We start from the raw sequence: 14,779 nt of genomic DNA on the forward strand, positions 1-14,779 counted from the left end.
ACGCATTATTGCAATAATACTTCCTTAATTATCATGTCTACCTTGTTTACATATGCATGCATGTTGATGCTTTCAGTTGCAAATAAAAGCATGCATGACCCAGCTATCTAGCTAGGTCGACACTGTTGTACATGTCCTATACAAAAAGGGAATACTAAAAATTCAGATCTATGTAGCCGATATCAATAAGTAGCTACTAATCAATTAACTTTTATTTTTATTCAGCTTTCTCCTCCAAATACGCATGTTCATAACTTAATGCTTTAATTTCGACTTGAATATGTTAGGCAACATATCAAAAGTGTGAATTTCTTTTTGGAGGACGAAATGTACGTAAGAGTTAGTCCAACGCAAATCTCCAAAGCTTAAATACACTGATCTCTTCTGATCGAAATCATCAAATTGGCACGACAGCACTGAGCCTCTCCGTTCGTATGACCATAATGTGGGGGCATGCAATATTGGTTGTCTTTCTTGTTAATTTCCCTTACTCAACAAAACTCATATATGCGCCATCCCAAAAGCATGACCTTAATTAATCATCAGTTGCAAAAGCCCCCGTATTTTATATCTTGCATATAAAATGATATTGCAGGCCTAATTCATCAAGTATTCCCATCTCGATAAACTGGCCTACAGACTTTAATTGAATTGTACCACATTACTTCCATGGCAACTAAGAATATGATGATCATGTTCGTGGTTCTAGTTATTAGCACCATTTTAGCAGTTGGTGTAGTAAGCGCACATGAGAAAACAGATGGCATGCGATTGGCAGCTGGTGAAGCCATAAACACAGCTCTTCACGGGATTAGCGACACCCAGAAGTTCATCAACAGTATCCCACGGCTCACTACCATGGAGGCCACGGCAATGCCTAATGAGGCGGCGCTTGGTAGTTGCGTGGTGGGATTGATCGACAGCTTAAGCGATGCGCAAAGCGTGCTTCAGAGGATGCAACATCTTAACAAGGCAACCATAGATTCAGATGTCAATGCCTTGAAGAGTGCGGTGTTAAGTCGCATTGCCAGTTTCAGCAACGTGTGCCAAATCGGGCTGCAGGACGTCGATTACACCGTTGTGATGTCGCTGAATCAGAAATTAGAGGACGTCATGGTGCTGGCTAAGCGAGTGATTAATCATGTCTCTGAAATAAAACCAAGTTACTGATCAACAAATTAAGTTATGTTCATTTATATATAAGATGATTGTACGCAAGTGATAAGTGCCCTGAGGCCCCTGGGATGTGGCACATGTTTATTTAATAAAAGGATGCCTTCTTAAGTGGATCAATATATAGTGAATCTGGAGTTTGATATTTTGAACTATATATTGTGAGCATTCGAACGTTGGTTTGAGTCAAAATTTATACTGCTAAATTGCTAATATTAATTTATAGGATGAGTGAGGAACACCACCGTACCAAATCAATTTATAGTTAAGTTAGTACGTACCTAAGATCTAAGTGTTTAACTCTAAGTTCAATAATGAATTCTATTACACGGAAACAAATTTGCCGACCACCTCATATTTGTCTATCGATGCTCATCCACCTAGACTAACGTCATGTGTCTTTTTCATTTACTATGGTTAGACTATAATTGACTCTAAAATCTGAAATATTATTAATTTGTTTTAACCTAAATTCAATAATTATAAATATATATTATATATAAAAAGTTTAAGATTTCGGGTTTCGGGTTTAGAGTCTTAGGTTTTAGGGTTTAGAGTTTTAGAATTTTAGAGCTTGCGATGATTAAAAAACTCTAAACCCTAAACTTTAAACTATAAACCTGAAAATTGTAAGAAAAATTAAACTATAAAAATTTTGTTAAATGTAAAATTAGAATAAAAAATTGAATTTATTGTTATTAATTTATATGGATAACTATGGTTATACCATAGTTAATTTATGACATGTGTTATTTATCTAGGTAGGTGGACATGAGGTGGTCAAATAAAGGTGATCGGCAAATTTACTTTTTTATCAGACTACACTGGATTGTAATTAGATAAATGAACCAAAGTTAATGTGCCTTCTTATTAATTATCGCAGGCTGTAATTAATGTGGATCTTATATATAATGCATAATCATCTCATGGCCAGGCCGGGCTTAAATGTGTATATAGCTCGCTAACGGAAAATTCTATGGTGGATGAGCCAACTGCTAGAAGGTAACAGTGGATGAGCTAGTCATGGCATTATGGCCACATGTGTAACGACCCTAAAATTTCAAGCCTAAAAACTCAAAATTTCAAAGTCGTTAGAACACCAAAACAATCTCAATGAAATCGAAATCATTTAACGTGCACAGCGGATCATCACTGAGTTCTCAATACAACTAAGAAAACCAATTATTACAAACCAAACATATAATTCAACATTATATCAATTGGGAATGTATAATCCTCACAAGATAGTCACACCAAATCCTCACGCAAGCTGGAGATAAATAACTTCAAGTCCTCTGAGCGGTCCGTCAATTCCTGCTAATCCACACCTGCGGAGTTATCCACTACACCATCGAATTGGTGCACCGGGATTGTAAACACAAACCCGGTAAGCTTTACAGCTCGTATGAGTAAAATGAAAATATATAACTCGCATATCAATATATACGAAAATCCACAAATCAAACAAATATAAATGCACTCATGAGTCAGTGGACGGCCCATCTGGTTGTCCCAAAGAAAAAGAAGCGCTCATGAGAAATTAAGTAACCCTTCTGGTTACCCAAATGCATTTATAATACGGGTACTAAGAACACTGGTACACATCTGTTACCCCTCTCGTAATACACCGCTGATATTGGATAGCCATCCGCTACCCAACATCCAAATAAACTGAGTACCCATGAGCAGATAACCACCCGTTACCTCACATGCAGTACTAAGGCAGACAGACTAGAGCTCTAACTGTATCGTAACTTTCGCCCGGCCAAAGACTAGGTTCCGACTTGCCAAACACGTACAATAATCTCACATCATATTGTACAAAATCACGTCCGAAGACAAATCAACATTTTAACAATCTCAATGTTAAAATCACGTACAATAATCTCACATCACATTGTACCAAAATCATGTCCGAAGACAAATCAACATTTTAACAATCTCAATGTTAAAATCACGTACAATAATCTCACATCATATTGTACAAATCAAAATCACATGCTCGATATTTAAATCTCGTCAACGAAATGACATAAATCACGATAAAATCATAACAGTATATTATATAGCAAACTATATATATATGTACATATTTACTATTTATACAATATATATATAATCCATTATATCATATACATGTCATATTTCATAAACACGTCCGAAGACAAAAACTCGTCCGAAGACAAAACATTTTAACAAACTCATGTTAAAACCACGTACAATAATCACACCTCATATTGTACAAAAATCAAATCACATGCTCAATATTTAATTCTCGTCATTCGAAATGACCAATTCCAATGAATTCATAACAGTATATAATATAGCAAACTATATATATATGTACTTATTACCATTTATACGATATATATGTAATCCACTATATTGTATACGTGTCGTAATTCAATCTTAAAAACTCTTGCAAAAATCTTGAATCACCGCAAGGGTAGATTCGTAAATAAGTGAGATTTTACTCACCTTTTTTCCTGCGTGCAACTTCCACGACCCTGAAAGTAATTTTCTCACTTGTTTCGTCAGTCACCTAATAGCACGATAAATGCTTAGAAAATGATACTTAAAATATCAGGTGACGAGTTCAGCACAGCTAAATGTTGTTCATAAAACATTGTTCACGGAACACTGTTCATGTTTACTAATCATTGTTTTTACTAAACCACTGTTCATAGTTACTGTTTTACCATAACACTGTTCAAAGTTACTGTTTTACCGTGACACTGTTAACATTTACTGTTACAGATCACTATTCACAGTACTGTTACAGATCACTATTCATGCGGAGTTACTATTCACAGTTCCTATTCATTCGGCGTTACTGTTCACCGACCGCCACCAATCATCACCAAATTTCACCACCACAACCTAAACAACATTTCCAACAACTTCCTAGTTGACACCAAGGTCTAAATCCGAGTCTAAACAGTCCAAACAACGAAGAACATGAAATCGGCACTATTCACAAACCCTAGAAATTGAAATTTTGATTCGGGTACTTACACTTCGATTTGGCTCGATTCCTTTTGTGGGTATGTTGCTGGGACTGAGACAAGCAAAACCCCCCAAGAATCTCGAGCCATGGTGGCCGGAGGAGGCGGCACCGCCACAGCAGTAACTTCCGGCGGTTGCTACACCGTGTGTGGTTGTCGCCGGAGTGCAAGGCGTAGCCCAAAAGATGGAGCTCGTCGAGCCCGTCAGTTTGATAGGTGGCACGACACGAGGCGACGTCGGATGGTGGAGAAATCGGCCGGAGAAGGTTTTTGGGTCGGGTGAACAGTGACCGAGCTCGGGTGAACAGTACCCGAGCTGATTTTTAGAAAAATCTGATTTTCTGATTTTTAATCTCCTCTTCTTCCTTTTATACTATTTCCAAAATCGGAAACGAACTTCTGACGTTAATAACTTTCGCGTCCGACGTCCGATTCGAACGCATGATGTGTCCACGAATTCGTATCGATGAGCTCTACGACTTTCATGAAGGAAGTTTTCGCAACCGAGCGACGGAATAAAAGTCGATCTATACGTTGCGGTAACGTTACGTTTTCTAATTAAACGATCCGAGAACGTTTCCGTTTTCATTTCGAAATGTCGCAAACCTCCAATTGTCGTCTTGAATTAATTTCACAAGTTTAACACTTTGAAAATACTCGACATTTAGTTTCTAAAAAATTCGGATTATTACAACATGACCCAGATCAAGCAGATCACATTGGAGGGACTTAAATGGTTGACTGATTAAGACATGCATGGTTTAAGTATATATAACAAGTAGCTAGTTAAATGTCTTGACAGCTTGTATTCCCATCGAGCATTGTATGACGAAGCATCTGATCTAAGCTAGCTTAACCTTCTTATCAATTTAAGTATAGTTAGCTCTCTCCTCTTTCTCTCAAGAGAAATACGTAATATCACACTTCAAGAACCAATGAACATAAACAAATTGCTGGAAAAATACTAAACAAAACTAACGATCGAGTTGTTAATTTGGTTTCACTGACAAACGTACATACGACTCATTTCTAATAGTCCATGTAGCTAGCATCATGCTCGTGCAGACATTGCATGGGCAAAACTCGTTTATAAATATCGTAGACTGAGGTAAATTCTTTTTTTCTTGATTAATGCATGTTGTGTTTGATCTATATTAATCAAGAGAGTCAAGACATGAATCCTCTGGGCCTCTGGGAGTCTGGGGAACGTTGTGTTTCATGCACATTCTTGACCTTGAGTCTGGAAAATAAGCAAACAAAGACCAAAAGCTAAGCATATCCCCTGGTTTTGAAAATATACAGAGAAAACCAGGAAACCATAATAATGTATATTTGCAAGTGGTTAATAATTAAACAAGGTATCTTCGTGGACTCTGGTATATGGGATAATTTCTCCACAATTACTGAGTCAATTGACTCACGATTAAGGACCATCAACTACACCCAAGAACTTCCACTTATTTTAATTTCAAGTCAAATACTTATGTAGTTCTCATTTTTTCTTATTCAGATAGATAAAAGATAAACAAACGAAAACCTAACCTTAATGCCTATGTACTGAAGAAAATTGAAATTCTTGATTACACAGCACTGGCATGGACAGGTACTTAAACAAAGTTAGTTTATGGTGTTGTCGATTCTCTATGAAAATTACCCATGAATTGCTTACTTAATTTGTTCGTATATTTACAAATTGTCAAATGAACATTTAGACTTCTATTCAATATATAACAGTAACTATTTACGTACACAAGACGGCAAGACATGGACATATGCCTTCACTACTAAAAATGGGGGCAAAGCGCACTAATCTTTCGTGAGAAAGTACACTGTTGTATGGGCCATGGAATAGGTATATGTCAACAAAAATGAGTCTTTCACAGATTGGTCAAATGTGAGAAAATTTAAGTATAAAATATACCATTAACGTGGGATAAGATGAAACAGTTCTCTGTTTCTTTTTATATATTGTTTTTAATTTTGAGATTGGCATAGCATGACACATATTACATTTTTCGTGGGATAATTTTTGTTATACAGTAGAATATGTTTTCAATCCAGTGGTCTGCATATTTTCATGAAAGAAAAAAAAAAGACAAATATTATGTTTTAGGGTATATTGCACGTGTTCACCTCTTTACCACCTCCTCCTCCTCTCTTCTCCTCTCAAACCCAGCAATATTTTCATGAAAGAGGGATGCCAATCAGAGCTTCCATCTTCAACCCGATCAACAACCTCCACTACTCTGGTCCTCCGACTCCGACCTCTTCATCTCCCTGACGTCTTCTTCGTGTTTTGACTGCTAAAGCATTGAAACGCAATTCCCTCTCCTTCCTCATCTTTGCTACTACAAAGGTCAATTTCAAATTAGTGTGAGAATAACCTCTTATTATAGCTAGAATTCTTGCCTCTCTAGCATTATTTATCTTTCACAAACCAAAAGTCTTCCTTCTTTCTTTAATTTGATAATAATTTTCTGAAGTTATACATGAATTGGGAACGATTAAAGATTATGAATTTAATTTATTCTGCGTTAATCATTAATAATTTTGATTTTTACTGATTAGTAAAGGGATGATCTGTTGATGTTCTATATATATGAACTTTGTCGGTCTTATTTTTGTTTTATTTTTTTCTCCCAACGAATTGCAAATTAGAGTATTGTTTGATAACTATGATTGATAAAGGGTGAGTGAAATTGACAGTAACGAGTGTGGATTATAAGGCTAGGTTGCAATAAAGTCCCAACATTTTTTGCAATAAAATCCACAAAAATCGTCATTGTTGGAGGTGAGTTCATATTTCATAAAGCTTTATCAAAGAAATTCATCAGGTCAAGCATATACCTTATTCTGATTGCATTATGCTGGCTCTTTGTCAATTAGAGCGCATCTTTCCCCCTACATTTTTTTATTGCAGACTAAGGTGATATCTCTAGTACATGCATACACCACTTGAGGTTGATATCAATTATAGGTGTAGATGTGTTGGCAAATCACTGCTTAGACATAGATTAGTAGTGAAAGGTAATTAGCGTGTACTTTGGCTAGTTGTTGTAGAATGGTCTCATATGGAGGTTTTAGAAGTCAAAAACAGTTTGGTCATTTTTCCCCTAAAGATGACAACTTTTACACCCTACAATTGAGCCAAGAGTGCTTGGACCAAACACCCTAACTTACTTACGTGCCCTGTTTAGGACAGAGTTTGAGTTTGGCCTTGAGATTTCAATAATCATAAAAATACAACACCACCGCAATGCATGAGGGCATCTTTTATGGACTGATATGTGAGTGTTGTATATGAGCATCATATCAGAATTCATAAGTGCAATATGAATATAAGTTATTCCATGCTAACCATGGTTTTGCAGCGCGGGTAAGCATTCTGGTAAGTTTGCTTTTTCTAATCAAGATATACTTGCTTATGCATAATCTAATAGCAAGAACCCTAGAGTTCTCCTGAGGAGCAATTAAGTTACTAGGGAGGTGCCCAAATGAAATTCAAATTCGTATTGCATTTTGGTTGTTCACTAGTTGTTTTTTGGTGAAATTTTAATTGTGTAATATGAGTTACTAGTGAAACCATGTTCTTGCTATTATTATGCTAATGGACTTGTAATATTTTGGCATGAAATCTTTATGGCTGGTTCTCCCGAGTTAATATTGGGTATTTATTTTTAGATTGCAAACTAAGGTGATATCTCTAGCACATGCATATCTTGAGGCTTCTTCACATGGTCTTCATTGTTTATCTTGCTTCAAACCTGTCACAATTTTCAGCTAGGCATAATATTGAACAGTTGGTGTGCACCCACTCATAGTACGCAAAATAATTAACTTGTACTAGTCTTCATAGTCTTAATATCTCAACAAATTGCTGATGAATTTCTAATTTGTTATATGGAAAGTTTAGCAGAGCAAACAATAAAATGGACAATTGCTTTCTTTATCTTAGGTTTTAATTTTGTCTATTAAATTTATACTAAATCAGAGTTTCTTTCCCTCATATCAATAACCAATAGTCCAATACTGACTAAGTTTCTTGGTAAAGTCATATCCTTAACGATAGATACAAAAGTATACAAAGGTTTCTACAAATTGTGGTTCCTATACTTGTTTTGTATGGACTTTCTTTTAAATCTGAGAGAAAATATGTGCAGCAATATAATTGTATGCACTATAATTAGTGAAAACCTCACAGTGATTCAAGAAATGTAATCTACATAGCTGAGAATTATGGAGTAGTCAATGGCTACAATATTCTCCACACAATGAGCTAATTCAATAAGATACGGCTTATAAGTTTTTGTACAATTATTGGGGTACTCTTCTTTACCAATAATTAACCAAGAGTTTATTTAATTACTGTGTTTGTCATATTACACCAAATAGTAATGTGGTTTGCTAAAATTTAATTACAAAGTTTCCGATAAGACTTTTTACACATTTTGGGCTTTTCAATTGATGAGAAGTTTCATATATAAATCAGTCAACAGAGTAATAATGTATATTTCATATTTGTTTCCTTGCGATTTTCTAAGTCTGTTTATGCCTTTTCCAGGCTGAATCTTACCCAGTAGTGTTTGACAATAGGGACAACGACATATGTGCAGCTGAGGCATAAATATGTAAGTGAAATTTATTTTAGACGGTTAATCTATATGAATTGATGATCCAGAAATTTAAATATATAGATATGACTACACACTACAGAGACATTTCAATTTGCCTACACTACACGGTTTAATAATTGTAAGTAGGTATTTGAGAATGAAGCATTATCATTTCCATTATATCAGCCAAACAATGTCCCAGTGTGCTTAAACTTACCTTATTCTATTATTTATTTTCAAATTGGCCACTTGTACAGTTGTATCCAACTGTATGTAGCATAAAAATAATTATATGACCTTGCACACAAATTTATGTGGTTATATGAAGTATGTGAATGCATTAATAACGATGTTGTTCATTTTATTATTGGTATGTTTACAAATATATCTTCCATAGCACTTGTAAAGGCTATTCAACTATCATACTAAATGTTTAGACAATTATAGAGGCCTGTATTTATGAACTCATATGTTGTCCAATTATAATCATCAGAAGAAGGCAAATGGAGGCACGCCTCCAAGTAGGTGCACAATGTTAGCTAACTCACTTGAAGAAAGATGGAACAACAATAAATGAGAACGCAGATAAAGCAATAGTGAGAATTATGTCATTTATGTCCTACATGGTTATCTAGTCTTGTTTTCCGTTATTTTGATTGAAATGTATGTGATGCAGAGAGAGATTGAAATATATGTCATTTATAATCTAGTCTTGTCCACCTGCACTTTTGCTAAGGATGAATCTATGTGAATATTGTTGTCATCTTTTTATCATCAACTGATATGATGGAGATGTAATCAAAAACAGATGTTGAAGATCTGTTTATCTATATATATATCAGTTTTATGAATATTTGCTTCTTTTTTATAATTTTGACTAATCTTGGATTGTGAAAATTGGTTACGCAGGACAGGTTGAAAAGTTGGAGATAAATTCTTGTATACAATTTAAATGAAAAAGAACATTCAGGAAAAATAATATAAAATTATGTCATTGGTAAATATGAAATTTTTTATTTTACTGCTAAGTAGTTACCTCAAGAGGTGAAAATAAAAGTAGAATACTATGTCAAATGGTACTGAATACATAATCAGATACAAACAATTAATGAGTGGGCCCATTTTAATGAACATGAGAAAGGTCAGACGCACGAAACAAAAAAAAACGTGGGATAGTTGATCAGATATGGAGGTGGGTCCCAAATCCCACGAATGTAGTATATACGTGAGAGAATTGGCAATAGCCACGGGAGTAGTCCCGACATTTCCCAATTTCGTCGCTGCACCGTGGGGAAAAGCAACAGAGACAGAATATCGTGGGCAATTAAGCTATACCCACGAAACAAAAAAGTGGGTAAAGAAATTTTTTTTTGTAGTGCTTCTTCTCTAAACGTAACCCATATTAATTTGCATCAAGACCCGGAAATTTGTACCTACATGATAGTTTAAATAGGAAAGTCTACTAATAATAGGTCAAGATTTCATCACGTAGAGCTCATGGTCATTTTGATGTGATAACCCGTTACAAACTTCTTATAATTAGGCTTCATTTCTAACTACATATAAATGCGATATGTTATTCTCGAGAATCAACTCAATGTACATAAATGCATGATAAATCTATGAAGGCTTTTAATAAAGGCAATTACTACAGCACAAAATCTCAGATTATTCAAATATAGGTAAGTAGGTAGTAAATTGGGAGTAAAAAGGCACATGATCATGGAATAAATTGAATCAGAAAATTAGAGTGATTATTGAACTAATCAAATCAAATTAGTTAGCTTATAGCCTTATGGGGCAAGGCAACGTGCTACACACCGCGTTGGGGTTTGGCATGTGGTCTTCGCCGCGGCTAAATTATCCATACGTACTCTGCTACTCAATCTCAGAGAACGTACAATTGAGTTGTTTAGATTAATTAAGCCCTAGCTATGAATAATTTGACAATTTAACTAAACGAACAGAGCGCGTATAATTAGTTTAGTACTATAATATGCAATGATTAGGACACGCAGACCCTTCTCAGCTTAATTAGTGCATGCACTGGGACGACATATGATCGATCACTGTGCTAAGTGAAACTAATTAACTTATATATCTCAATTATAATTGAATTTAGTGGACTTGAAGACCCCAAAGAGCAAACATACGTACGTACATGTGCATTAATTGACCTTAATTTGGTTACTTCATCGATTACTAAACTCTAATATACATGCATGGTCAACTTCAACTTGTAGTAATTAATTTTCATGCATGGGAACGCTACGATCCATTTCAAACCAGTCTTGGTCTTGTTTCTCTAACTAATCCAATCCCACATATAACTATGTATATATGTCTCCCAGTCCTTCAATGAATAATTTTCCTCTCAAAATTAAAAAAAACGATATATGGTACAGGGTACGATCTAATTAACTTGTTCTCTATGATCATGAGGTAGGTTAGTACTAGTACACTAGTATGTGGGATGAATCATATCAAATGATATGACTAAAATAATTGATCGATCGCGAGCTTATAATGATCAAAGCTCAAGTCATGTATCTTGGGTTCAAAGTCCTGTATAAGAGAACCTTTTAACGAATAGCTTTCATCCCTAGCAATGTACATGTATGAGCCAATTTCACTCTCCATGTTCTCAAGTCAATTAATTGCTTATTATGTTAACTACTAGAACTACAAGTCTTTATATTCAAGTTTTAAAATACGAACCACGTACTAGTTTTGATCGATTACAGATGTTGAAACTAGAGAGACAAAAGTATAGAAACATAGATTATAAGGATTAAGGAGCCAAGTTAATATGCATTGCAGTAGTTTCAAATGCAGAAAAAGATGTGGAATACATGCGTAGGAAAGCCACTCTTAATTCAAAACAGAGGTAGAATGAAACAGAAATTAGATTTTACCAACTAGCTAGGTCGGGACCTGAGAGGATACTTCAAATAATATAGATTGTCAATTGACTACCACTGAATCTATACACCAAGTCACCAACAACATTTAGTCATGCACAATATAATACCATTTTTGGTAGTATACAATTAAGGTTAGTTGAAGAAAATGTCAATACTTACACCTATAAATATACCCTGAAGCTCTTCGTTACTCCAACACATAAAAGAGTTCGTTACCATCTCATAGCTTTTGCCGCCATAACCAACATTCTCCAACTTCTTCTTGCTATAGCCTTTTGCTATACACCAAAAATATGGCTGCGCAGCTTCTTAACCAAACCAACCTTCACTCAGTCTCCAAAATAGGCATCATAGGAGCTGGTATTAGCGGAATCGCAGCCGCCAAACAACTTTCTGGTCACAGTCCAGTGGTCTTTGAGGCCACTGACTCGATCGGGGGAGTTTGGAAACACTGCTCTTACGCTTCCACCAAACTCCAAACTCCTCGTTGTGATTTTGAGTTCTCCGACTATCCTTGGTCTGAGAGAGACAATGCAAACTTTCCTTCCCATATTGAGGTCTTGGATTACTTGCATGGCTATGCCACACACTTCGACCTCTTGAAGTTTGTCAAGTTCGGTTCCAAGGTTGTGGAAATACGCTACGTAGGTGGTGATAGCACCAGTACTCAAACATCTGAAAGTTCGAAATCCGGGGAGTATGGGAATCTTTTGGCCGGCCACCCTGTTTGGGAGGTCGGGGTTCAAAGTTTCGATCATCCAGACAGTACCATTGAGGTTATTATTCTGAAAATGCATGTTTAAGTTGCACCAGTAGTTTTTCCGTCATCTGCATGCACGCTCTTGTGTTTTTTTCTGAAATTTGCATAACTGATCGAAGTAAAAATATGTTTCCGAAAATCACAGAGCAAAACACCATCTATGTAACCATATTATATACTTATTATCATACTGTTGATACGTAATACTCCTGCTCGATAGTCTGATACTAATTAAGCTTACATACTTTTGGAACAAGCAGTGGTATGGATTCGAGTTCATTGTGGTGTGCATCGGGAAATATGGAGACATACCAAGAATACCAAGCTTCCCTCGCAACAAAGGTCAAGAAGTGTTTAAAGGAAAAGTCCTGCACTCCATGAACTACTCTAAGCTAGACGAAGAAGCTGCACGTGAGCTCGTCAAGGGCAAGAAGGTTGCAGTCATCGGCTACAAGAAGTCCGCCATAGATTTGGCACTCGAGTGTGCCGAGGCTAACCAAGGTACGTATCGAACGACATATGAACCCTCTCTGGTTAATATAAAAATATTCACTCGCAAATTTAACATGAAATGAGAATCAGGAAGCGAGAATAAAATGACATTGATCCTGTTATTCAGCTTATAACTTATCTTAGAAGGAAAAGGGGGACAGGTTGGTCAATCTGGTGAAAATTGTCAGTATGAAAAGTGACAGAAGCAACATATTAAATTAAGTTGACCACACGCTTTGATCTAGAATTATTGTAGCATTATCAGCAACAACCTAAATTATAAAAACAAAGAACAACCTAATTTGGCCTAAAATGACGGAAAATTCTATGGGTGAAGCAGGTCTAATCCAACACAAACACACCTCACACACCCACGTGCATTTTAAGACAGCCCTCTATTTACCGTCCTATTCGGTATGTATAATATGCAACGTTGCAAAACAGCTAAACCCTAAAATGACATCAATTTGTAGCACACCAAATGACACTGGCTATGAAGTTTAGCCAAAAATATAATGTGACAAATAATCAAGTAGATTCAAATCTTGTGTTCAAAGTAACATTTTCTGGTGTGCTTGGTTTTAAAAAGTTTGTGTTGGTGGATTTTACAGGATCAGATGGGCAACCGTGTACTATGGTAGTGAGGAATTTGCATTGGACTGTTCCATCATATTGGATTTGGGGACTTCCATTTTTTCTGTTTTACTCAACAAGGTCTTCTCAGTTCCTTCATGAAAGACCAAACCAGAGCTTCCTCAAATCCCTCTTCTGCCTTTTTTCATCCCCAATGGTAAATTCATGTTTTCCCTTACATTAATCTGTACCGCAAACATAGTGTAGAATCATCAAATCGAATTATAAGACTCATACTAATTTGATACTTTGGTGAAACAGAGAAAGGCAGTTTCCAAGTTCATAGAGTCATACTTGCTGTGGAAGCTTCCTCTAGAGAAGTACGGCCTGAAACCGGAGCACCCTTTTTTGGAGGACTATGCTTCTTGCCAGATGGCCATTTTGCCTGAGAACTTCTTCCCTGAGGCAGACAAGGGTAACATTCAGTTTAAAAGAGCATCAAAGTGGTGGTTTTGGAATGGTGGAATTGAGTTTGAAGACAAGACCAGACTTGAGGCTGATGTTGTTCTTCTTGCTACTGGTTATGAGGGAAAGAAGAAGCTACAATCAGTATTACCTGAACCTTTCCGCAGTCTCATGCTCGACGCTTCTGGCACTATGCCCTTATACAGGTACTAAAAATAGTGAAAATACCAATATCGATTTCATGTTGACATGTTGACATGTAGTGTGCATTGATTCACATCATTGATTGTTTGAATGATTGTTTATTTGAAGGGGTACAATCCATCCATTGATTCCCAACATGGCATTTGTGGGTTTCATAGAGAGTGTTTCAAATCTGCACACAGCAGAGTTGAGGTGCAAATGGCTATCAAGAGTTGTCGACAACGAGTTCAAGCTTCCAAGTGTGAAAGAAATGCTTGATCAGATAAGCAGAGAGATGGAAGTGATGAAGAGGACGACGAGGTTTTATAAGAGACACTGCATTTCCACTTTCAGCATCAATCACAGTGATGAGATTTGTGAAGAGATGGGATGGAAGTCTTGGAGGAAGAGCAACTGGTTTTCAGAGGCTTTTATCCCTTATAACAGCCGAGACTATAATGAAGAGGAGGAGGATTGAATTTTCTTGCACCCCAAGATTAACATACAGATGCTATAGATGCTGGTCTATCATCTATGCATCTATCACTTATGTTCAGGGTCATTTGGCCTGGATGCTGATCTATCATTTAT

The 14,779-nt window shown here is 36.2% G+C and overlaps 1 protein-coding gene and 1 long non-coding RNA gene across 3 annotated transcripts; both read left to right on the forward strand.

Moving 5' to 3' along the window:
- Window positions 1-6,347: 6,347 nt before the first annotated feature.
- Window positions 6,348-9,602, forward strand: LOC126784413 (uncharacterized). Of its 2 annotated transcripts, none has more exons than XR_007670922.1 (3): window positions 6,348-6,534; window positions 7,381-8,806; window positions 9,285-9,602. It is a non-coding gene; the product is annotated as an uncharacterized LOC126784413 (long non-coding RNA). The 2 variants fall into 2 exon arrangements; XR_007670921.1 differs by having other exon boundaries at window positions 8,740-8,806.
- A 2,406-nt stretch (window positions 9,603-12,008) lies between these two features.
- On the forward strand, window positions 12,009-14,701 carry LOC126784577 (probable flavin-containing monooxygenase 1). The gene is made up of 5 exons (XM_050510043.1): window positions 12,009-12,491; window positions 12,736-12,976; window positions 13,579-13,757; window positions 13,862-14,211; window positions 14,318-14,701. Exons 1-5 carry the CDS (start codon window positions 12,009-12,011, stop codon window positions 14,664-14,666), a joined length of 1,602 nt encoding a protein of 533 aa, XP_050366000.1. The 3' UTR covers window positions 14,667-14,701.
- Window positions 14,702-14,779: the final 78 nt, after the last annotated feature.

The sequence above is a fragment of the Argentina anserina genome, chromosome 2, assembly GCF_933775445.1.
Source record: "Argentina anserina chromosome 2, drPotAnse1.1, whole genome shotgun sequence".
NCBI lineage: Eukaryota > Viridiplantae > Streptophyta > Magnoliopsida > Rosales > Rosaceae > Argentina > Argentina anserina.